The 24,683-nt window shown below is 42.1% G+C and overlaps 1 protein-coding gene and 1 long non-coding RNA gene across 8 annotated transcripts in view; one reads left to right on the forward strand and one right to left on the reverse strand.

Annotated features, from left to right (window-relative positions):
- The window catches only part of ATP8B3 (ATPase phospholipid transporting 8B3), an 89,520-nt gene extending 66,207 nt beyond the window's left edge, over window positions 1-23,313 (reverse strand). For 3 of the 7 annotated variants that reach the window (XR_015741323.1, XM_087922786.1, XM_087922781.1), the window contains exon 1: window positions 125-1,036. Coding sequence is in view for 2 of the 7 variants with exons in the window: in XM_087922786.1 (XP_087778912.1) it covers window positions 125-140 (16 nt within the window). In the remaining 5 variants the exon portion in view is untranslated. Of the gene's footprint in view, window positions 1-124; window positions 1,037-1,267; window positions 1,703-23,171 lie in introns of those variants that run through there. The other 4 variants (XM_087922782.1, XM_087922785.1, XM_087922784.1 and 1 more) reach the window with 4 other exon arrangements.
- Window positions 795-5,590, forward strand: LOC148128398 (uncharacterized). Its single transcript, XR_015741326.1, has 2 exons — window positions 795-907; window positions 4,204-5,590. It is a non-coding gene; the product is annotated as an uncharacterized LOC148128398 (long non-coding RNA).
- Window positions 23,314-24,683: the final 1,370 nt, after the last annotated feature.

Genomic DNA, 24,683 nt, shown 5'->3' on the forward strand with positions numbered 1-24,683 from the left:
CAAAAAGGTTAAATCATCTAACTGCCTTGCAATTTGCTTCATCCTTGTTGGCTGTGATCTTGACTGTAGCATTTTGATTACAATGATAACTGATACATACAACCATCCAGAATAATCTGCTCACCTCTTGTATATTCCATTGCAGCCTCAATGCTTATTTAGCCATTCTGCAATCGGCACTCATTTTTTCCAGCGATAGGGTAGCACTTTTCCCAAGCCTTGATGCCTCCCAGATGTGTGGACTTCAACCCCCCGAATTCTCATCAAAGGCCAGGTTAGCTGGGGAATTCTGGGGATCAAAGTCCAAGATCTGGAAGACCCTAGACCTGGGAGGATTGAGCTGGGATGAGGGGAGATCTGGATTCCTCTCCCCCATTCACCTTTGGTTCTCTCTGTGTGATGGGAACAAATCGTTGTCTTTCAGCCTGGTTGCTCTGGCTGAGAAAACAGAGGAATCATCTGTATTGGTTTCCTGGAGGTTGTTTATTTATTTTTCCACTGGTATTGTCAAACGGCTTAGGAGAATTAAGATTGGGTAAAGGCTGCTTAAACAACAACAGATTTCAGTGGTAAGAGGCAGCTGAGACTCTTGAATCAGTGAATGAGGAAACCGTTCACTTTCAAACTTTCTAGAGTTGCAAAAAGTTTTGCAGCTTGGCCAGAGGAAAATTTCCTGTGGGCATGTGATGATCGGGACACACTATCAGTGCAAGAGCCTCTTTGGAAATACTCCTGAGTCCTTCCCACACACCAAAGGGCAGATTAGGATTATAATCTTTTTTTTTTTCAAGCTGGTGCTCAACAAGGATGGTGAGGTTCTTGCTCCCGGAGAGCTTATCACCTTTTAGATCCTTTTAAAATCTCCACCTTCACCAGAAGTCACCTGAAATTGAGCGCTGAAGCTCCCGTGAGTAACCAAGATCCCTTGGGAGCCCGAGATTCCCCCGCAGCCAATCCCAGTGAAGCAGCCTCTGGCAAACTCCTGCAGCTTTCACCAGCAGCCATAGCCTTCCATCCCTGAGCCCTTGCGAAGTGCAATTTCCCAGGGGTGGGGCGGGGCAATTTCCCGGAGGCAGGGCCTTTGGACAATCTCCCGCAACCTCCTCAGCAGCAGTAATGCTTGAGCCCCGAGCTCCATCGGAGCGCAAATACCAGGAGGCAATTAGAGAGCCAAACCGGAGCACAGCCATCCCCACTCATCTTTCTGAGCCCCGGATAAATACAATTCCCTGGAGGCAGCCAGAAAGCCAAGCCAGAATGGACTTACGATCAGCCAGTCTAGATCCCAGCAAGAAAAACTTCTTGTTTTTTGTTGCTGTTAACAGGAAACAATCTTGCTAGAAAAATAATCCCACAATTTTCTATTTTACAGAGCAATCTCTCACCAACTTCTATCTCATCAGGAAAAAAATCCTTAGTAGCCATTAAACAAATAAACCACATGACTTCAAATATTCTTCCAGTTCTAAGATTCCTTGGGTGGAGTCTTGAACCGAGTCAGTTGGGAATGGAGTCAACTGTGGTTCCCCAAACAGGATTCCCTGAACGGAGAAAATGTTTTATCCTGTTTCAATAATTCAGCATGTTTTTAGTCATCCTGTTTACAGCCTGTTTCTGCATGTTCCAGACCTACAGCTATTACAGCGTGTTTCACCCAGTAGATCAGATAACAGCAGCCATCAAAGCAATATATCCTTCTCACCCAGTGGATTGGATAGCAGCTAGAAAAGCAATAAGTCTTTACTTGCTGACTCTCAATACTACTTCATTACTTTAATACTTAAACACTGATTACTTCATTACCTCAAAACTTACCACTTTTCTACCCCCTGACCTATATCAATGATTAGATAATGATGTCTCTAAATCAATTTCTATAAAATAATTAATCAATGGATTAAGGGATTTATTCTTTTGATTGATTAGTGTGATTAGAGTGTTTAGTGCAAATAGTGTGATTACTGATCAGTGTAAAAGATCAGCTATTCATGAAATTTAATTGATTAGTAAAATTAGTGATTTAGTTAATTTAAACAAACCTACCATGCCAGGAAAAAAATTCAATGCTAAACCACAATCTAAAGAGAAAGAAATCCCCACCAGTGAACCACAAGGCTCCTGCACATGCCTTATATGTAATGAAACTCTAAAGGATAATGAAAATTCCACCATGTCAGCCTTCAAAATTTTCTTCCTTTGCTTTGCATCTTTCGGCTGTCATAAGTAACGGGGGAAAGAGGGGGGACATGGTTATGGGAAGCGAGCTGGAGGTGTTACAAAACAGAACTGTATAAGGTGGGGGGGGGAGGTTCTTGCTTAGGCTTCTAGCCTATGCTGTGCACAGCTACAACTCTTTATCAAAATATGTCAAGGTCATTTATTGATAAAAAATTTGGAACGTGGTTTCATCCAACTTGCTAGGCCCCGAGTAGCGGCCCCAGTATTGTTCTGTGAGAAGATGGCTCTCTGCGTTTATGTGTTGACTATAGGAACCTCAACGCCATTTCGGTCGAGAATGTGTACCCCCTCCCCTTGATGAAGGATATGTTGGCCCACTTGGCCAAAGGGAAAATATTTATGAAACTCGACCTGAGAGAAGCATACTACCGAGTTCAAATTAAGGAAGGGGATGAATGGAAAATTGCTTTTAACTGCCCAATGGGCTATTTCCAATTCAACGTTCTTCCGTTTGGCCTACAGGGGGCCCCTGCAGTATTCATGCAAATGATAAATCAAGTGTTGCATGAACATTTATACAAAGGGGTGTTGGTTTATCTTAATGATATTCTTATCTACACGGGACTCATGATGAACATGTGAAACTAGTGCGGCCAGTTCTGGAAAAACTTCGAGCTGCAAAGTTGTCCAAATGTGAATTCCACCAGGAAAAAATTGACTATTTAGGCCATCGCATATCACATGATGGCACAGAAATGGATCTGGGGAAAGTTCATGCCATTTTGGAATGTGCCCTGCCCCACACCAGGAAACAACTTCAAAGTTTCTTGGGATTTGCTAATTTTAACCATCAATTTATCCCTGCGTTTGTGAAGATTGCAATGCCTATCACAAATCTCCTAAAAACCAAAGGGGAGGTGAAACCAAAGCCTAGTAAACCACTGGAGTGGTCCATGAAGTGCCAAGCTGCTTTTGAGAAGCTGTAACAACTGTTTGCTGCTGAACCAGTACTCAAGCACCCGGACATGGACGCTCCTTTTGTAATCCAAGCCGATGCGAGTGATGTAGCAGTTGGGGTGATGTTACTACAAGTAAACAAGACGGGGACTCTGCAACCGTGTGCATATACTTCCCATAAACTAACTGAAACTGAAAGAAGATGGGCCATCTGGGAAAAAGAAGCTTTTGCAGTTCGCTGAGCTCTGTTAACCTGGAGGCATTTCCTAGAAGGGGCAAAACACCCATTTGAGGTGTGGAGGGATCATAAAAATTTGGAGGCTTTGAAAAAGCCTTGGTAGCTATCTCCCAAGCAAGTTCACTGGGCACAGTACTTTAAATGCTTTAATTTTTCATTGAAGTACATTCCAGGGGGGAAAAACTTCATGGCAGATGCTTTATCTAGATTACCTCAATATAATAGTGCTCGCCAAGAAGTGGTACAGCCTATTGTCCCAACCAAACAGTTGGTGGCTCCAGTGGTTACCAGAGCCCAGAAAAAGAAGGAAGTTGATTTATCAAATGATTTATCTTCACAATTAAAAGAGGCTCTAAAGCTTGATGATTGGTTCCTTGCTCACTCAAATAACTGTACGGTTAGAGATGGATTGGCATGGGTGGAGGCCAAATTATATGTGCCAGCAAAGCTGAGAAACCAAATATTACAGCAAGCTCATGACTCTATGCTGGACATTTTGGATTCATAAAGACCTTACACTTGATTAAAAGGCAATTTTGGTGGCCTACCTTGAAAAAGGACATTGAGACTTATGTGGCTAGCTGTTCTATCTGTGCCCCAGCCAAACGGCCTCCTGATAAACCAGCAGGCTTACTACAAAATGTAGCTAGACCAACTGCTCCATGGAAGGAAATCTCTATGGATTTTATAGTGGAACTACCTGAAAGTGGGGGAAATACAGTTATTTGGGTAGTAACAGATTTGTTTTCCAAACAGGTACATTTCATACCTTGTGCAAAAATCCCATCTGTGAAAACATTGGCTAAACTGTTTATTTTACATATCTACAGGTTACATGGGGTTCCTGAACGCATAATGTCAGACAGGGATGTCCAGTTTACCTCAAACTTTTGGAAGGAGTTCCTGAAGTTATCGGACTCCACCCTGGCTTAAGCTCCGCCCACCACCCACAAACCAATGGGGCTTGTGAGAGAACTAATTTGGTATTGGAACAGTATCTTAGATGTTATATAAATTATCAGCAAGATGATTGGGCTGACCTACTGCCATCCGCTGAGGTGGCATATAACAATTCGGTATGTAGTAGTACTGGGTTTACTCCATTTAAAGTGGCTTCGGGACAAGTCTTTGTATCCATACCCGAGTTTCCACAGGAGAAACCAAACATTCAGTCATTAGATGAATGGATAACACAGCTCCAGCTTACCTGGCTCGTTACCTGTAAAGTATTAGATGATGCTCATCAAGCCCATAAAAAATTTGCAGATAAAAAGAGAACTCCACAAAAACCATATCAAGTTGGTGACAAGGTCTTTTTATTCACCAGATATTTGCAGACCACACAAAAGTCAAAAAAGCTTGGACCTAAGTATGTTGGACCTTTCCCAATTGAACAAATTGTGAACCCTATGGCAGACCAACTGAAATTACCTAAAACCTTCCAACGGATCCACTCTGTCTTCCATGTTAGTTTATTAAAATCTGAACATACCTCTGACTTGAGACCGACCCAGGTCGATCCCCCCATGCCATTGCTAATTTAAGGTGAACAACATTTTGAAGTTAAAGAAATTTTGGATTCTTGAAAACAAAGGAGTCGACTCCAATATTTGGCTGTTTGGAAACATTTTCCTCCTTCCCAGTCTGAATGGGTGAATGAGAAGGATGTTAGAGCTCCTAAGTTTATCAAGACATTTCGTACTAAATATCCTGATAAACCCTAAAATATAGTATTATGCTGTTACATGTATATTTTCTGTTATCTTCTATTTTTATCTTTTATAGGACTAACATCTCTTTTGCAGGAGGGCCGAATGTCAGCCTTCAAGATTTTCTTCCTTTGCTTTGCTTCTTTCGGCTGTCATAAGTAACAGGGGGAGGAGTGGGGACATGGTTATGGGAAGCGAGCTGGAGGTGTTACAAAACAGAACTGTATAAGGTGGGGGGCGAGGTTCTTGCTTAGGCTTCTATCCTATGCTATGAGCAGCCGCAACTCTTTATCAAAATATGTCAAGGTCAACGGACAGAGGCCTCATCACCACCTGGAGATGCCCACATGATGCTATACACAACTTTTAATTGGATGAGCCAATTGAACTATTGGGGGTGGGAACGTTGCCATCACTTTGTATATGTGATTTACACGCTCATTTTCTCAGATTCAGAATTCTTTTGTTGCTACCACTTGACTTCCAGTAAAAGATATCTTTTCTCTAATTAATAGAGTCTAAGTATTTCTTTCTTGGATTTTGAATGGAGCACCATCTGACACTCCAAATGTTCCCTATGTGACAGCTATGCTCACCATGGCTGCTTGGGATTGCCCAAGCTAAGGACTTATTCCTAGAGTCATCCAACCATGCATTTCAATATTTCTGCCCATCATGCAGACCCAAACTGAACAAATATATTGCCCTGTTTAAAAGAGGTGATACCATAGAAACATGAATAACATCCCTTGACACCCTAGTAGCATCCCTGGACACTTTAAAAGAAAGATTAACTAACCTTGAAAAAAAAGACACAACACAAAAAACTGACCATCCAATAGCTACAAACCACACCTCTACCCAACAATTCCAACCCAATCCACAAAAAAACCACAAATCCAACAAATAATGATATCCCAATCCTCATCAAAGAAGCTGTTGAGCACAAACTGAAGCGTCCAAATGCCATCTTATTTGGTCTAGAGGACAACAATGACAATGATGACATCACAATTGTCCGCAACATCATCAGTGACTATCAAGCATCAACCATCTCCCTTGATGAAATACTTGATATTTCCCGCATTGGCCCAGAGTTAAAAAACAATGATGGCTTGGTGGCCCCACACCTCTGCAGGGTCATTTGCAAAAATGAATCAAGCAAACGTAAATTCATTTACCCTATAAATTCACTCACCAAAAGCAACACCAACCATAAGAACCTCCATTCTCACCCTGACCTAATCTTACAGCAACATGTACGATCCTGTGAACTACGCTCTGAGCTCCAAAGACTCCATGAACAAGGAAATACTAACCTATACATTGACTACTGCACAGAATGTATCAAAAGCAAGATCTTCAACATATATCCCAATAACCATCACACCAACATCCAACATTAGACATGCATGGCCCTTACTTCCTCCAGACCCACTACTACATATCTAAAATGCAAACTACTTAATGCAAGAAGCCTCGCGAAGAAAATGCATAAATTCCTCAACTTATTAGGCATGACCACATTCGACATTATATTGCCAGTGAGACATGGTTAAATGAATCTTTTCCAGACTCCATTACCACAGTCAGTGAATATCACGTTTATTGGTCAGATCACGAAATCCATAGAGGAAGTGGAGTTGCTATCTTCTACAAAAAACCCCTAAATCTAAAAAAGATTCAAATTACACAGGAACTTGCTCTTCCAGAGACCATTGTGGTATTTAAGGGCAGAGACCATTGTCTCGAAAACAAAGGAGTCGACTCCAATATTTGGTTGTTTGGAAACTGTCCTTAAATATCACAATCCGCTTCTTGCTATGCTACAGAGCCCCTGATTATGACATAGGTCATGCAAACAAGCTAACTTTACTGCTAATGTGGGCTGCCTCTTGCCCTCACCCTCTTATTTTCCTTGGTGACCTCAATCTATCTCTTATAAATGGGACCCTAAATGAATGTACATCCGAACCCATACATACAACCCTGTACAATGCTGTTACTACATTGGGACTGGATCAATTAGTAACTAACAACACTAGACTCAATAACTGCCTCGACCTTATCTTCTGCAACAGCTCAAACTCAATATATGGCCTACAAATACAAGAACCCTTTTCAAACAGTGACCGCAGTATGATCGACTTTTGTCTCAATTTACGCCCTCACAAAAAGGATCATAATGATGGCTCCCCAAAATACAACTTCAAAAAAGCCAACTATGATCTCATAGATGCTGACCTATCATCTCTTGATTGGCACATTCTGTTCTCTAGCTGTAATACTACAGAAGACCATTATAATGCATTCTTGTTTGAACTTGAAAGAGTCATTAAACTATATGTACTATTAGTAACCCCCAAAACAAAACAAAAGAAACAAATTACCCATAACAATAAGGAAACTTCAATTTAAAAAAAAGATCACTATGGCGTAAAAACAAAACTAGCGATGTAGCAAGCTTTAAAAACCAATGCAACACCCTATGCTGACAGATAAGTGCAGAATGCACAAATTACCACTGCAAGCAAGAGGAAAACCTCCTACATACAAAATCCACCTGCGCCTTCTACAGTTTGACCAGGGTAAAGCTATAGACACAATTTACATAGACTTCTGCAAAGCCTTTGATTCAGTAGTACATGACAAACTACTGTTAAAACTAAACAGCATTTCCGGATCCCTTTATAAGTGGATTACGGCGTTCTGTCAAATAGGCAACAAATAGTAAAAATAGGGAGCGCTATATCAAACCCTGCTCCAGTTAACAGCGGTGCCTCCCAAGGCAGCATTCTAGGACCCACACTCTTTATACTCTATATAAATGACCTTTGCAATCACCTTATAAACAACTGTGTCCTCTTTGCAGATGACATAAAACTATTCAACACCACCAACAAGGCTACTATCCTTCAAAGCGACTTTGATTATGTGTCTGAATGGTCAAACATCTGGCAACTCCAAATCTTGACCAACTAATGTTCTGTCCTACACATTGTTAAAAAAAAAATCAGTACACCAAATACAAACTAGGTGGATATGACCTCGTTGATGATCCTCACTCTGTCAAGGGCCTTGGAGTTTTCATATCAAATGACCTAAGCGTCAGAGCTCACTGTAACAGCATTGCCAAAAAGGCATTAAGAGTTGTAAATCTAAGCTTACAAGCTTCTCCTCTGGAAATATCGAATTGCTAACTAGAGCATACGAAACTTTTGCCAGACCAATACTTGAATACAGCTCATCAATCTGGAATTCACACTACATATCGGACATTAATACGATCGAGAGAGTCCAGAAGTATTTTACAAGAAGAGTACCACACTCCTCTGCTCGCAACAGAATACCCTATATCACCAGGCTTGAGATTTTGAGCTTAGACAACCTTGAACTATGCTGCCTATGGTTAGACTTAAGCATAGCACACAATTTATCTGCTACATTGTCCTACCAGTCAATGACTACTTCAGTACTGACTACTTGAACAATGACTACTTCAACAACACAAGAGCACACAACAGATACAAACTCAATGTAAACCGCTTCAAACTCAATTGCGGAAAGGACGACTTCAGCAACAGAGTGGTCAATGCACTACCTGACTCCGTTGTTTCTTCCTCTAAACCCCTCTCCTTTAACCTCAAACTATCCACTATTGACCTCACCCCATTCCTAAGAGGTCTGTAAAGGGCGTGCATAAGTGCACCATCGTGCCTCCCATCCCTGTCCTATTGTCCCCGTTTATTTGTACCTATTTCCTGTATTCTTACTCGTGTTTATACTTATACCTATTATCTTGTAAGCGATTGACAAATCAAATCAATCAATCATTCAATCAATCAATCAATAAATAAAATGCACCAGCCTTCCTTCCCACGGGCTTGAATGGGCTCACCCCTCTTATCTCTTTTTTACATCAGCAAACTTAGCAAAAGAAACCAACATGCCAGTTCAATACAAGCATAGGAACAGCGTCAATGGCTGGTTTAATCCTGATTGTGCAATCGTCTTGGTTGGATGGAATAAACCACTAGCAGCATCATAAGCCTGCAAGGACCTGAGTTGGCTGCCTGCCTGGGAAGTTTGTATACAAAATAACCAGGCCTGTCTGGTTTGCTAGGATGCGTTCAGACGACCTATATGCTTCAAGGATGCATTTGGAATGTTATGTTCCCCCATCTCCTTCTTTAAATAATGCAATTATCTCATCTTCCAGTTGGAGAAATAGTCTCCTCTGAGACTACGCAGATTCCTGTATTTTGTGGCCTCATGTCAACATCACAGAGTTCTCTTGGACAGGTTTAGAGAGATCTGTTAGACTATGGGGCAGAAAGCCAGAATAATCCCATCTGGAGGGTTTCCAGACAAGTAGCGACAGAGAGGATCCAACCAAAGGAAGGCAATGATGGGGGCAGAAGGTGTTAAGCAGGGAAAATCCCGAGAGGAGGAGGAGGAGAAGGAGGAGGAGGAGGAGGAGGAGGAGGAGGAGGAAAAAACAGAAAAAAAGAGCCATAAAGACGAAAGGCGTAAAGGTTATTCAAAACATGTTGCATCCATAAAATTATAGAAAATGCAGTCTCCGTAAGTTATAAATTAGATTTTGCTGGTCTTAATGTTTCCCAGAAGCATACTCTTCTGTTTTTAAAATCAACTCACTACTTTGGAGCATACGCCTGGAAAAATGTTTGTGAAGCAGGACCTCAGAAACCTGAGTGGACTGGGAATTATCATTCCCAAGGCTAGAATAATAAGACCAAACACTGCAGAACAAAAGCAGTTATGCAAACAATGTAACATGCCTCATTATTACAGGACACAAAAGTCAGTCATCTGAGCTATTTAGTTTTATTACTACAACCAAAGCTTCTAGTTCTTATTGACTGCCGAAGTGGGGAGGGGAGTCAAATTAAAAGCAAGGCAACTATCAAAAGCAGTGCACATAGAAAAACAGCTGTTGTTTATAAAACTTCCTAATTCTCATAAAGGCTTTTCTGGCTGCAGCGGGGAAGCAGCTATAGCATGAAATCTTTACTCTGTGGTCTCTATTCACTATTTCTATTGTCACTATCAAAAGAAAATACACTGCTGAAACAAAGGAGGGGAAGCAGATGAACGGGATGTCCTTGAGTTACAACCGTTATGGAGCCTGCTCATCCTGGGTCTCCTGCTCGAGCAGAGGGTTGGACTAGAAGATCTCTGAGGTCCCATCCAAGTCTATTATTCAATGTTTTATCATTGTAACTAATGATGGCCATGTGACTGATCTGCTTTTACAACCCTTTTTTTGCAGTGCTTGTTAAGTGAATCCATGTGATTAAATGAAGTAAAGGTGAGGTTTTGTTGAAAGCTAGAAGTCAATGCCAGTTTTTGGCAAAATCGTCGTAAAACACAGTCGCATAATTGCAAGATGATGCAAATGGTTGTAAATGGGATCTAGTTGCGAGTCCTCAAAGTGCGGCGGTCACACAGCTGCGGGGTGGGGTGGGTTTGACTGTTAGAACTTTCAATCTGGGTCACAAGCAGTGGTGGGATTTAAAATATTTTACTACCGGTTCTGGTGGGCGTGGCATGGCTTGGTGGGTGTGGCTGGGTGGGCACTACAGGGGAAGGTTACTGCAAAATCCCCATTCCCTCCTCACCCCACTAACCTGCTTTCCAGCTCCGTTCTCCTGTGCAGGGAAACAAAAGAAGACTCAGCCGATCAGCTGGGACTCGGGAGGCAGAGAATAGATGGGGGCGGGGCCAGTCAGAGGTGGTATTTGCCGGTTCTCTGAACTACTCAAAATTTCTACTACCAGTTCTCCAGAACTGGTCAGAACCTGCTGAATACCCACCTCTGGTCACAAGTACCCCCAGGTAAGTTGGAATTTCAGAGAGTTGCTAAGCAATTGTTCATAATTGGTTTATAATTGGTTTATAATTGGCCCCCAAAAAGAATTATATTCTATTATTCTATTCTATAAGTCAAGGTCGTAAATATGCATCAATAACAGAATTCTTTATTGTCCAAGTGTGATTGGACACACAAAGAATTTGTCTTCGGTGCATAAGCTCTCAGTGTACATAAAGAAAATAAGTGAAAAATCATGATCATAGTAATCACAAATACATTCCTCATGAATCATATGATACAACACTTAGTGATAGTCATAGGATGCTAAATAAGCAATCAACATAACTCATACCAGGAAACTAAATAAACAGTATAAATCATAAAGATACAAGCAACAAAATCATAGTCATAAGTAGAAAAGGAAATAGATAATAGGAAGGATGGGAAGAAGAATAGTAATACAGTCTTGGTAAATAGTTTGACAGTGTTGAGAGAATTAGTTGTTTAGCAAAGTGATGGCATGGGGTGTGTGGAAACTGTCCGTGTGTCTAGTTATTCTGATGTGCAATGTGCAGTGCCTATAGTCGCTTTGAGGGTAGAAGTTGAAACAATTTATGTCCAGGATGTGAGGGGTCTGTAGATATTTTCACTGCCCTCTTTTTGACCGGTGCAGGATACAAGTCCTCAATGGAAGACAGGTTGGTAGCAATTGTTTTTTCTACAGTCCTAATTATCTTCTGAAGTCTGTGTTTGTCTTGTTGGGTTGCAGAGCCAAACCAGACAGTTATAGAGGTGCAGATGACAGACTCAATAATTCCCCAGACTCAGATTCAATCATTCCTCTGACTCAGACTCAACTATATAGGTTTAACTCCATTTAGCCTGTGGAACTCATTACCACAAAACATGGAGATGGCTTCTAACTTAGATGGCTTTGTAGAAAGTTAGCACCCACCCCCTCCTAGAAAAATGAAATATTTTGAGAAATCTTTTAAAAAGGCAGGATAAAATACAGTATTTCCCCTAAAAGAGAAATAAAAATCTTAAGGGAGACAGTAACTAAAAGCCTCAGCTCCCTCCCCCCAAACAGATACTACTACTACTACCCTGCAGCAAGGTCTGAACAAAGGTAGGGTTAGCCCTCAGCCACCGTAGGAATTGCCCAACAAGCCCCGTCATTGCGTCAGCCCAAACTTCAACCAAACTCAGCTCAGACAAACTCCTAGGATTTGTACATGGCAGCATGGGAGTCTGACAACAGCCAATAGAATACATTTTCTTGCACAGGAACAGGAAGCTCAAGTTCAAAGCCCAAGAAAAGGTATAAATACCTCCACTCTCAACTCCATTTTGTCAGCTGCACCAGAACCACAAACCCTGATGGTTCTGCTTCATTAATAAATGGACCCTCTTTCCAGTCAGCCTCCACCCTTCATTTTGTCTCCGGTGCCTTTCTCCCGGCTTGGAACTGAACCAGATGGATATTTCTTCCCACAGCTTTAAACCAGAGCTACCAATGCATGTTGTGATGAGTGATTTTGTTGGTCAGTCAGTTTATTGCAGAGCCTGATGCTGATCAGAGTCACCCAGCCTAAGGCACGATTAAAACCTGAGTCTTCTCATTTTTCTCCCAGGACTTTCACCACTTCACTGTGGTGGCTTCCTCTGGATGACCACAGTGAGAAATAAAATGCTGGTTTAAGATGGGATTGACAGGGCATTCTTTGGTTTTCGTGGAGAAAAATCTATCCATCTATGAGACTGCTAGGAACCAAAAATGACTTGGCACATCTTCATAATTACCATCTTTAGGTTTTTGTGGTTAAGCTTGATTGCCTGAAAGATTAGCTAACAATGCATTTCAGAAGAAGAAGGAAGAGAAGAAGGCTTGCAAGTGAAACTAATCCTTTATTTCTTCCCTCTGCATTTCCTGCATAGCTTTCATTCATCAGTCAGTTAATGAAACCAACAAAAACAGATAGTATTACAAACAGGCAGGTACAAATCTTTAAGCTGTTTGCAAAATCAAAAAACAAAAAAACACCTTTCAGCTTAGATTTTTCTAGAGACAAATCCAAGCCACATACCCAAAGCTGGCTTACCTACACATGCAATCGATGAGGAGGACCCTAAATAGTCAATTACAATGAACTTTCCATTAAAAAATGCTGATATATTTGGTCCATCAAACTGAAAGTAGGTAGTGAGGCAGAAATTGATGATTCTGGCTACTCCAAGAATTCCTGGAAGCTTGGCATTTAGACAAATCAGTTATCAATAGATACATAGAGAGAAATCACGTTTACACACCATTCAAGGTTGACTCAGCCCTCCATCATTCCAAGGTGGATAAAATGAGGACCCAAACTGTTGGGCACAATAGACTGACTCTGTAAACCACTTAGAGGGGGATGTAAAGGACTGTGAAGTGGTATATAAGTCTAAGTGCTAGTGCTAGTGCTATTCAAAGTTAAGGAAATAAAAAGACCAGGCACATCTTCTCCAGCTAATAACATCCAGATAAACAGGGTTTAACACCAGACAAATAAGCAAGCAAGAAAACCATCAAGGAACCACCAAGAAGAAAACCACACTTGCACCAACAATGGCATGGCAAGCCTCAAGCCCCATACCTGTTGGCATTGAAACATCTGCAGGCATACAACCAAGCTCAGAGAGCATCAAGGACTTCACAGTTCAACCCTGAGCTACATATATTCTCTTCTATTGAAGGCCAAGTTGGGAATTTGACATGTACTACTCTCGCCCCTTTTAAAGGGTGCCCCATTGGGGAGAGTTCAGTTGAAGGATAGGGAGCCTCTTGATATCTGGATGGAACTGTTTTTTAATATACAGATCAATATTATTTTGATTTTAACATCAGGGAGGGGACTTTCCCCTTTATCCTTATACACTTACACGCCTCTCTCATTTGGATTAATGTTTTGTCTTAATCATTGGCTGCTATCTTCAGGTTTTTCTCCATCCCTGTTCTTGATTTCTATTATTGTTTTATTTATCATTGTTGTTCTTTGAACCAACTGATATGCCACCTTTTTTCTGAAGCCACCTGAACAGGAAATGAAGCCATACAAAAAACAAAACTTCTATCAGCCATCTTATTATTCTGAAATAACACCGACAATCAAAGGTCAGTGGTTCTGAGACGTAGGAGGGAGAAGACCATGTTTTACATAGAGTTCCATATCCTTAGAGTCCAGCATATGTATTTTAAGAAAAGTACAGACACTTCAGAAAACTTCAGCACCCACCCACTGGCACACCATGACTTATATCATGCCATCGTGCCTAATGCCATGCCAAGAAAATAGGCATTTTAAAATTTGCCTAAGCAAAGCACGGGATGGATATTGAAAAGTAAATTATCAGGAAGAAACAGCTTGTAAACTTTGTCCACCTACCAGAATAAACCGAGATCGTTTTGTTGTGGAATCTGGAAAGTCACTTTGTACCTCAGCTGTCCTCGGAAAATCCTCAAAGTGCTGCTGCTTGTAACCTTTGGATGGACTTACTCAAAGGATGCTCACTCTCATGCCATTCCATTGAACTATCCATGTGCATGTACGGTACCGTCCAAAGGATGTAAACCCTTTAGGACACGGACTGGTCTTCTTGTAAAGGACCATTGCTATGGTGATACTTCCACAACAACAATTATTCAGTGTACTGTACTATAGAGATCTAAGTTCTATGTAAATAGAAACCAAATAAGTACTATGATATCAATAGAAGCAAGAGAAATAAAACAAGGAATAACCTTCCTTCTTTCTTCTTCCCTTCCCTTTTTTTTTCCAATCCAGAGTAGCTTCAAGGTATGTAACGAATGCTATAAAAACACTGCACGAAGCCTCAAGCACATGCTCATGAATGCAATGGCTCTGTCAGTGTGCAACTCAGTTCATAGGTATGAAAGCAGGATGCTTTGCGTTCTGCAACTGTCCCTTTCATGCAGTTCTTGTCTACTGCACTTTGCAGCTTTGACATGGAAAGTAACTTCATGGAGATTATTGCCTACAGCAATGATTAACCAGATGATGTAAAGAAAACTACAAACAGTCTTAAGGAATAGAAGAATAGAACTTTATTATGGTCAAAGGCTGTTCTGACCAAGGCTTCCTAGACTGTAACTATGCACATGCTTATTTTAAAAATAAGACTTATTTTATTGCAACGCTGGGAATTGGTAACAGAAAGCAGATAATCAGAGTTGGAAGGGACCTTTTGGTCATCTAGTCCAACCCCCAAAGAAGGAGATCCTACACCATTTCTGACAAATGGCAGTCCAATCTCTTCTTGAAAGTTTCAAATGATGAAGCTCCCACAACTTCCAAGGGCAACTTCTGTTCCATTGTTTGATTGTTATCACTGTCAGAAAGTTTCCCCTTATTTCCAGGTTGAATCTCTCCTTATTCAGTTTCCATCCATTATTCCTTGTCTGGCCTACAGGCCCTTTAGAAAATAGCTTGACCCCTTCCTCCCTGTGGCGGCCCCTCAGATATTGGAAGACTGATATCATGTCTCCCCTGGTCTTTCTCTTCACTAGACTAGCCAAGTCCAATTCCTGCAACCGTTCGTTGTATGTTTTAGCCTCCAGTCCCCTGATCATCCTGGTTGTTGTTCTCTGTATTCTCTCTAGAGTCTCAACATATTTTTTATAATGTGGTGAACAGAACTGGATGCAGTACTCTAAGTGTGGCCTTACTAAGGCTTTATAGAGTGGTATTAGTACTTCCCTTGGTCTTGATTGTATCCCTTTGTTGTACCCAACTGTTTTCATTCCCAGCCGGAATATATTTATTTTATTTATTTATTTGATTTGTCAATCGCTTACAAGATAATAGGTATAAGTATAAACATCAGTAAGAATACAGGAAATAGGTACAAATAAATGGGGACAATAGGACAGGGATGGGAGGTACGATGGTGCACTTATGCACGCCCCTTACAGACCTCTTAGGAATGGGGTGAAGTCAATAGTGGATAGTTTGAGGTTAAAAGAGTGGGGGTTAGAGGATGTAACAACAGAGTCAGATAGTGCATCATCAGGTAGTGCATTTCAGGCATTGACCACTCTGTTGCTGAAGTCATACTTTTTGCAATCAAGTTTAGAGCGGTTAACATTGGGTTTGTATCTGTTGTGTGCTCTTGTATTGTTGTGGTTGAAGCTGAAGTAGTCATTGAATGGTGGGACATTGTCGAATTAATCCCCAAAAGTCCCTCGAGATAAGCACCCACCTTTCTTTTCTGTGAAGTGCTGCCAATAACAGAAGTATCAAATGAACTAGAAAAAAAAAAACCAACAGAAGTACAAAGAGCTTCAAGAATGACTCTGAACCGAATGAACTACTTTGCTTCCTGCACAGGTTTTGTCATCTTTGCTTGACCTTTATACCTTATGGGAGGGGCACTCACCTCCCAGCCTTATACTTCCAAGCCGCCCCTTTTGTTTCAGCTGCTCTTGCCTTCTATTAGCTCTGCGCATACGCGCACTGGGAACAGGCTCCCCTGGGTCTTCTACCTCGCTGCTGCCAGACTCCACTCCCAGATGGTCCTGACCCCATCTCTGCATCGGATGCAGACTCCCTGATTGGTCCCCGTTCTTCCCCACTGTCCGATTCTGCTACTATCTGCACCAGCTGCCGGTGAACCACAACAAGACCAGCAGTAGCAGTCTTAAGGAAAGAGTTTTCCCTGTCTTCAGTGGTTGACTGCCTCTGAACAGGGAGGTGTATATATACACATGTAATGTTTTAATCATCACAAATAAATATGGAAATGATGATTCCCTTTCTTAAATTTGTCCTACTGAGCCATTAGCCATCAAAAGCCCTAACCCTATTTCCAACAGGTGGCCTTTGGGAAGCTCACAAATAAAGCATCAAAAGTAATTTGTATTTATAGAAGACTGCCTCTGCACATGGAAACTGCATGTGATTATCAATAACAAGGACTTGAAAACCCCAACAGATTAGACCAGGAACCCTTTCTAAATGTGAAGTGTTCGTGCCACTGTATAATGCCTTGGTAATACTGCACTTGGGGTACTGCATCTAGTTTTGGTCACCATGATACATCAAAGATACTGAAAATCTAGAAAGAGGGCAGAAAAAGAGCAACAAAGGTGATTAGGGGACTGAATGATAAAACATATGAAGAACAGTTGCAGAAACTGGATATATTTAGTGTAATGAAAAGAAGGACTAAGAGTCTATCTACTTGCACACAGACTGGAATGGTGGGCCTATCTTCAAATTCAATTGAGGCATGGTAAAGATAAGAAAGAATGGGGAATTAATATGCATGATCTGGTATTAGATAAAACTCTGTTAGGTCCAGAAGACAAACAAATAAGGAGAATTTATAAATATTTGCTGGACTGTGAAATGCATGAAGAACAGGTAAAAGAAACGATGGTGCCCTGGGCTAAGGATTTTGGGTACAATATAAATTTGGACCAATGGCAATTATTATGGGAGTGGAACAAAAAAAATAACACTAGCCAAATCATACAGGAAAACTTGTATAAGATGTTCTACCAGTGGCATCTCCCACCTGCAAGAATGTATAAAAACCAGTCATCTAAATGTTGGAAATGTCAGCAAGAAAGAGGCCCATACTATCACGCATGGTGGTCTTGCAAAAAAGCCCAGGAGTTCTGGCTTAAGATCTGGAAATGGTTAGAGGAAATGATGGGGACAAAAATAAATTATAAACCAGAGACCTTTTTATTGGCCTTTTATGTCAGCACAGTATAGTAAAGATAATATATATTTAATAATCCATGTTATTACGGCGGCAAGAATGATGTTTGCCCAGAAATGGCAGGTTAGAGAAATACCTAGCGAAGATGAGGTGATAGATAAGATTTTGATCTGCACTGAAATGAATAGATTAACCTTGGAAATGAAAGATAAAGATGAATTTGATTACTATATGATATGGAATAAATTGTACAGTATTTATTGGAGGGAACAGAAAGGGAATGAATGATTCAACTGATATGTAACCGAAAGGGTTTAAAATATAAAAAGACCTAGTGTATATAAATGTATATAAGATCTTGTATGAGATATAAGGACAAAAATTTATGTCAATGAAGTCCATCACGTTCAATGTTTTTAAATATTGTAATCAATAAAATTTGTATTAAAAAAAGAAGAAGAAGGACTAAGAGTGACATGCAGAGGTGGGATTCTACCGGTTCTGTCCACCTCTGTAGAACTGGTAGTTCTGAAGAGCAGCAGACATAGAACCAGTTCTATGTCTGCTGCTGTTTTGGCCCACCTGCCTGCCTGGGCTTTTACCTGACCTTTATTTCCTGCTTTTTCAACCGCAGCTGCTTTGCACGCACAGCTGCAGTTGCAAAAGTAGGGAAAAAAGGGCTTTTCCAACCTCTGCACACTTGCACGCAGCACTGCTCAGTTGTCTGGGCAACTCAGCAGGTTGTAAATTGCACTTGCATGACTGCCGCGACGCAGAGCGACAGAACCAGTAGTTATACAGGTCGGATCCCATCCCTGGTGACATGATAGTAGTCTTTCAATATCCAAGGGATTGCACAAAGTCAATCTGTTCTCCAAAGCGCCTGAAGGCAGAACAAGAAGTAACTAATGGAAACTTAAGGAAGGAGGGATCCAAGCTAGAAATAAGGAGAAATTTCAGTGGAATGACTTGCTTTCAGAAGTTGTGGGTGCTCCAACATTGGAGGTTTTTAAGAAGGGACTGGGCAGCCATTTGTCTGAAATGGTATAGAGCTGGGGTCCCCAAACCTGGCAACTTTAAGACTTGTGGACTGGCTGGAGAATACTGGGAGTTGAAGTCCACAAGTCTTAAAGTTGCCAAGTTTGGAGACCTCTAGTAAAAAGTCTACTGGTTGAACCGGGGGTTGGATCAGAAGACCTATTATTAAATTGAGAGTTGTAATTTTTTTGTGCATAGAATAGTCTTTCCAGCCTGGTTCTACCCAGCCTTGATAGCATTACAGCTCCAAAATTCCAAAGCAGCATAATCAGAAGTACTGAGAATTATCCAAACTCAGCAGCAAAGTAAGCGACTGGGAAAAACTGCCGTCAATCGTAAGACTAACCACAATAGGGATGGCCCAAGGGCAGATTATTGAAGCGCCTATAAGTATCCGAGTCCCTGGATCTATGCTGCTTCCAAATGCGCTTCAAGGACAGCCGTCTGTAGAGCACATTACAAGCGTCCAAAGGTGAGATGACTAAGACATGAGTAAGAGCAATTATGGCAACAGCTACTGTAATAATTAACATAATTCTATTGAAAAGGAGAGATTGATGCCTGCATTAGTCAGGGTTAATTACTATTTGTTTATATATTTAAAAGATTTGTATGGCTGCTTTTATTGTACAGCTTTACTCTGGGTGGCTTACAACAGCAATAAAACCCAGAGATATTTAAAAACCCAAGCCATGAAACCATAAAAATAAAACAAAATTTGTCATCTCAGTCGCCTCCTTGGAATGTGCCATAATTAACTCCAGGCAGCCTCACTCTAGGTAAATAGCCTGGTCTTGGTGTCTATGGAGATTCTCGGTCATCCAGAATGATCATGGTCGCCTCAAAGGTGCCTTTTCAAAAGACAGCCTGACTTTCTTTGTTTTTGCCTGAAGTTGTTTCACTTCTCATCCAAGAATCAATCCGAATAGAGTCGGAAGGGATCCCAGAGATCTTCAAGTCCTGCTCAGGCAGGAGGCCTTGTGCCATTTCAGACAAGCAGGGGTGGGATTCTACTTATTCTGTCTGGCTCTGTAGATCCGGTAGCTCTGAAGAGCAGCAGACATAGAACCGGTTCTATGTCTGCCGCTGTTTTGGCCTACCTGCCTGCCCGGGCTCTTACCTGACCTTTATTTCCTTCTTTTTTCAACCTCAGCAACTTTGTGTGGCACAGCTGCGGTTGAAAAAGCAGGGAAATAGTGCTTTTTCAAACACTGTGCACTCACACAGCACTGCTCAGCTGTTCGGGCAGCCTAGCTGACGACGTTCCACACACGTTTCGCAAACCGCAAAATCACCGAACTGTTAGTTACACCGGTCGGGTCCCATCCCTGCAAGACAAGTGATTGAAACGGGACAGTCTCTTCTTAAAAACCTCCAGTGATGAAGAAGCACCCACAACGTCTGAAGGCAAATTGTTCCCCTGATCAATTGTTCTAACTGTCAGGAAATTTCTCCTTAGTTCTAAGTTGCTTCTCTCCTTGATTAGTTTCCATCCATTGTTTCTTGTCCTTCTGGTGCTTTCGGAAAATAAGTTGACCCCCTCCTCTCTGTGGTAATCTTTTAAATACTGCTCTCAGGTGACCCCTCGTTCTTCTTTTCTCTAGAGTAGCCAAACCCAAATCCTGCAACGGTTCTTCATACGTTCTTCATAGGATGGCCTTCTGGTAAGCTAAAAGTTGGAGGGGGCGGGGGGAAGCTGCTGGGTGATGGGGGGGGCGGGGGAGGCTTCTAAACTCTCACCCTGAACATTTGGCAACATTTCAGGGAAGGGACCTGAACTTGCCTAACCCATCTAACGGTGGTGCGTTTCAAAACATTTTACCACCGGTTTGGTTGGCACGCTTTGCACGTGCACACCCACTTTGCGTGCGTGTGCCAAATGTGCACTTTGCGCAGGTGCAGAGGCTATCCAACTTACCTTCTGCAATCCTGCATTCTCCCTGTCGCTTCAGCAGCTGCCGCCTTAATAAAATCATACCTAGAATACTGCATCCAGTTTTGATCACCACCAGGGGTGGGATCCGACCGGTGTAACTACCGGTTCGGTAGTTATGATTTGGACAGGGTCTGTGTCTGCTGCTGTTCAGAGCTACCGGTTCTACAGAGCTGGACAGAACTGGTAGAATCTCACCCCTGATAACCACACTATAAAAAAGATGTTGAGATTCTAGAAAAAGTGCAGAGAAGAGCAACCAGGATGATTAGGGGACTGGAGGTTAAAACATACAACAAACGGTTGCAGGAACTGGGCTTGGCTAGTCTAGTAAAGAGAAGAACCAGGGGAGACATGATAGCAGTCTTCCAATATTTGAAGGGCTGCCACAGAGAGGAGAAGGTCAATCTATTTTCTAAAGCACCTGTAGGCCAGGCAAGGAATAATGGATGGAAACTGAACAAGGAGAGATGCAGCCTGGAAATAAGGAGAAACTTTCTGACAGTGAGAACAATCAACCAATGGAACAACTTGCCCTCGGAAGTTGTGGGAGCACCATCACTTGAGACTTTCAAGAAGAAATTGGACTGCCATTTGTCAGAAATGGTGTACAGACTCCTGCCTGGTGTGGGGTTGGACTACTAGATGACGTACAAGGCCTCTTCTAATTCTGTTAAATCTGCTAATTTAAAACATATTTCTGCCTTGGACTCAAATTCCCTTTTCCTGACCATTGTCTTGATTACACTTGGTCTGGGAATGTGACTATCAGAGGACATGATGATGCCTTGTCACTATTCAGATTAACAGATTGACATATTTATCCAGAACCCCATATGTTTTCTTCTGTCCCCCCAGAGGTGAGGACCTCTGCAATTGTGCAATTTTTCTCCAAAAGAGGAAGGGAATGGATTAAATCCAATAATTAGCTCAATCCATTCTCCTGTTTTTTTTCCACAATGGGCAAAAAAGATACTTCTGAAAAGTTCATAAGGAAGGAATGAAAGAAGCAGCTCTCTTCCTAGAGTCTGCCAAGAACTTCTGATAGATTTTCTCTTCCTCCTCAACATCTTAAGATATTGAGACTCTAGATAGAGTGCACAAAAGAACAACAAAGATGATTAGGGGACTGGAAGCCAAAACATACGAAGAACAGTTGCAGGAATTAGGTATATCTAGTTTAATGAAAAGAGGACGCGGTGGCTCAGGGGCTAAGACGCTGAGCTTGTTGATCAGAAAGGTCGGCAGGTCGGTGGTTCGAATCTCTAGAACCACGTAACGGAGTGAGCTCCCGTTACTTGTCCCAGCTTCTGCCAACCTAGCAGTTCTAAAGCAGGTAAAAAATGCACATAGAAAAATAGGGACCCCTTTAGTGGGAAGGTAACAGCGTTCCATGCGCCTTTGCGGTTTAGTTATGCCAGCCACACGACCAAGGAGACGTCTTCGGACAGCGCTGGCTCTTCACCTTTGTAAAGGAGATGAACACCGCCCCCTAGAGCCAGAAATGACTGCCATGTATGTGCGAGGGGAACTTTTACCTTTACCTTTTAGTTTAATGAAAAGAAGGACTAGGGGAGACATGATAGCACTCTTCCAATATTTGAGGGGCTGCTGGCAAAGCTGCTGAAACTTCCGGTTTGCAGGGCTTCAGCGGCAGGCAGGAATCCACGATCGTGTGCGGTTTCTGCCTGGGCTCGCCGCTGGAGTGCCCCGAGCCAGCTGGCTTCGGGGCTAAGCCACCCTGTAGAGGTGGTGAAGACAGGGGAGGCTGCCAGAAGGGTTGAAGAGAGCCGCATCTCTCCTCCTCAGCTGGCCAATATTTGAGGGGCTGAAGGCAGGACAAGAAGCCATGGGTGGAAACTTAATCAAGGAGAGAAGCAACCTAGAACTAAAGAGACATTTCCTGACTGTGAAAACAATCAACTGGTGAAACGAATTGCCTCCAGTTGTTGTGAATGCTCCATCAATGGACATTTTTAAGATGAGATTGAACAGCCATTTGTCTGGAATGAAACAGGGTCTTCCTGCTTGAGCGTGGAATAATAAAAGACCTCCAAAATCCCTTCCAACTCTGTTATTCTGTTATGCTCTTTTCAGCTGAGATAAAAACAGAATGATAGTCAGTTCCCTAGATCTAGGATGCCTTGTGCAAAGGATCCCTCTCTCTTGCATGCCATTCCTCTCATCAGATTTAATTATGTGCATTTCTTTTCTCTCCCTTTCACCCCAAAAGAAAAGCCACCAAGCCTGAAACCTTACTCTAACTTCACAATCGTCCCTATAGACTTCTTTCGCACTTTCTCCGATTCCGCACCAGCTAAGAGGCTCCCTGGGCTGTTTTTCTGTCTCTAAGATACCTTAACGACAGCACCTCCGCGTCTTCCTGTAACACAACATGTTTCCCCTGGTTGCATCTTCAGCCGCCACTGCATTCTTAGGTAGGAAGAAGCTTGGAGTCGCCCAAACTGCTCTGCTCTTCCCCCTTGGGGCTCATTAGGGATAACGAGACAAACGGATCCACGCTGTGCATTGCTGGCAAGAAACATTCTCATGGCTTACCTGCCTACTTTCTTCCCTTCCTGCCAAGGGAAACGCTGTTGCCCTTCTCCAGATCTCCAGGATGCTTCTGATGACCTCAGGTGGCCTCCAAGCCGTTGCACAGAAGACCAACTTTGCCAAGGCATAGAGGCTTTTAAAAAGCAGCACCAAGAGAGCAGGAAGTAACTCACTCCACCCAATCTCCTGTTCTTGTTCTCTCCTTTATCCCTCTCTCCCTCCCTCCCTCTCTCTCTCTCCTGAAACCTGTCCCATGACAATACCTGCAATCTTGCTCACCGGTATACCTGAGAAACAAAACCTTTCCAATTCATGGCAAGCTATACGATATCCCCTTTCACTTCTTCCGTGCTCAATAGGAGTTTTTGCCAAGAAGAGTCCAAACACCTCGCTGTCACCCAACATGTTTTGTCCCCCGCGGCCCCCCTTCCAGCTTTTCTTTGGCCCAAACCCAGTTGGACCAGTGGGTGGTACCCAAAGCAGAAGAAGAACGGCATCATATCGGTCATGCTTGACCTACGAAGCTATTGAGTACATTGTTGGCTTCTGTCCCAGACCAGTTTGGCTAAGAATGCCTCCTTCTCCTCCTCTGCAGGTAGACAGACGTCATCCGATTTTATATTATAATCTTCAAAGCCTCCCAGGTAGGGCTAAACTTAATATGGACCTGAATACAAGCGAACTAATTTCACACATCGAAACCAAGGAAAAGTTAAGGGCCCCTTTCAAGTGGAGGGAGATTTTTTAGAGCTTCATGGGCTTCACGTACAGGCAGTCCTGGACTTACAACAGTTCATTTAGTGACTGATCAAAGTGTGACTTACGACAATTTTTCACACCTTTGCAGCATCCCCATGATCTTCTGATCAAAATTCTGGTGCTTCACAACTGGGTTACTAACTTAGGAACTGCAGTGATTCACTTAACAACTGTGGCAGGAAAGGTCGTAAAATGGAGCAAAACTCATTTAACAGATGTCTCACTTAACAACAGAAATTTAGGGCTCCATTGTGGTCATAAGTCGAGGATTATCTATAATTATTTTGACAATGGTTCAGAAGGGGGGGGGGTTGCATTATCTTATTTTAGAAAGTTGTTTCCACTTCCTAATCTAACCTACTACTCTAATCTTTTTGGTGGTCTCTGAACAACTAATCAGGTCTACACAAACTGGATATTAGGTATCATTCAAAATTTGCAGTTTTCCAAAATTCATATTGCAGTTTTACCTTTTTTTTTAAAAAAAAGGTATATTGGAGAGAAACACCTCACCATCAAATGAAACACACTGATGAAAAGAATGCGCAAAGGCAAATTGTCTTAGGGATCCTGTTTGCAAAAATCACGTTTTGCACACTAGGCAGACTGACCCACAAAGCTGCATGTATATAAAGAAACATGCACCAAAATATCTATATCAGCCTTTGCAAACTCTTGAATACATTTTGATCTATTTGCAAAAATGAATTGAGAATTTAGTTCTGCCATGCAACTGGGGGTCAAGCTAACTGGAAA

This window comes from Pseudonaja textilis, chromosome 1 (assembly GCF_049901715.1).
Source record: "Pseudonaja textilis isolate UNSWEBS1 chromosome 1, rPseTex1.2, whole genome shotgun sequence".
Lineage (NCBI taxonomy): Eukaryota > Metazoa > Chordata > Lepidosauria > Squamata > Elapidae > Pseudonaja > Pseudonaja textilis.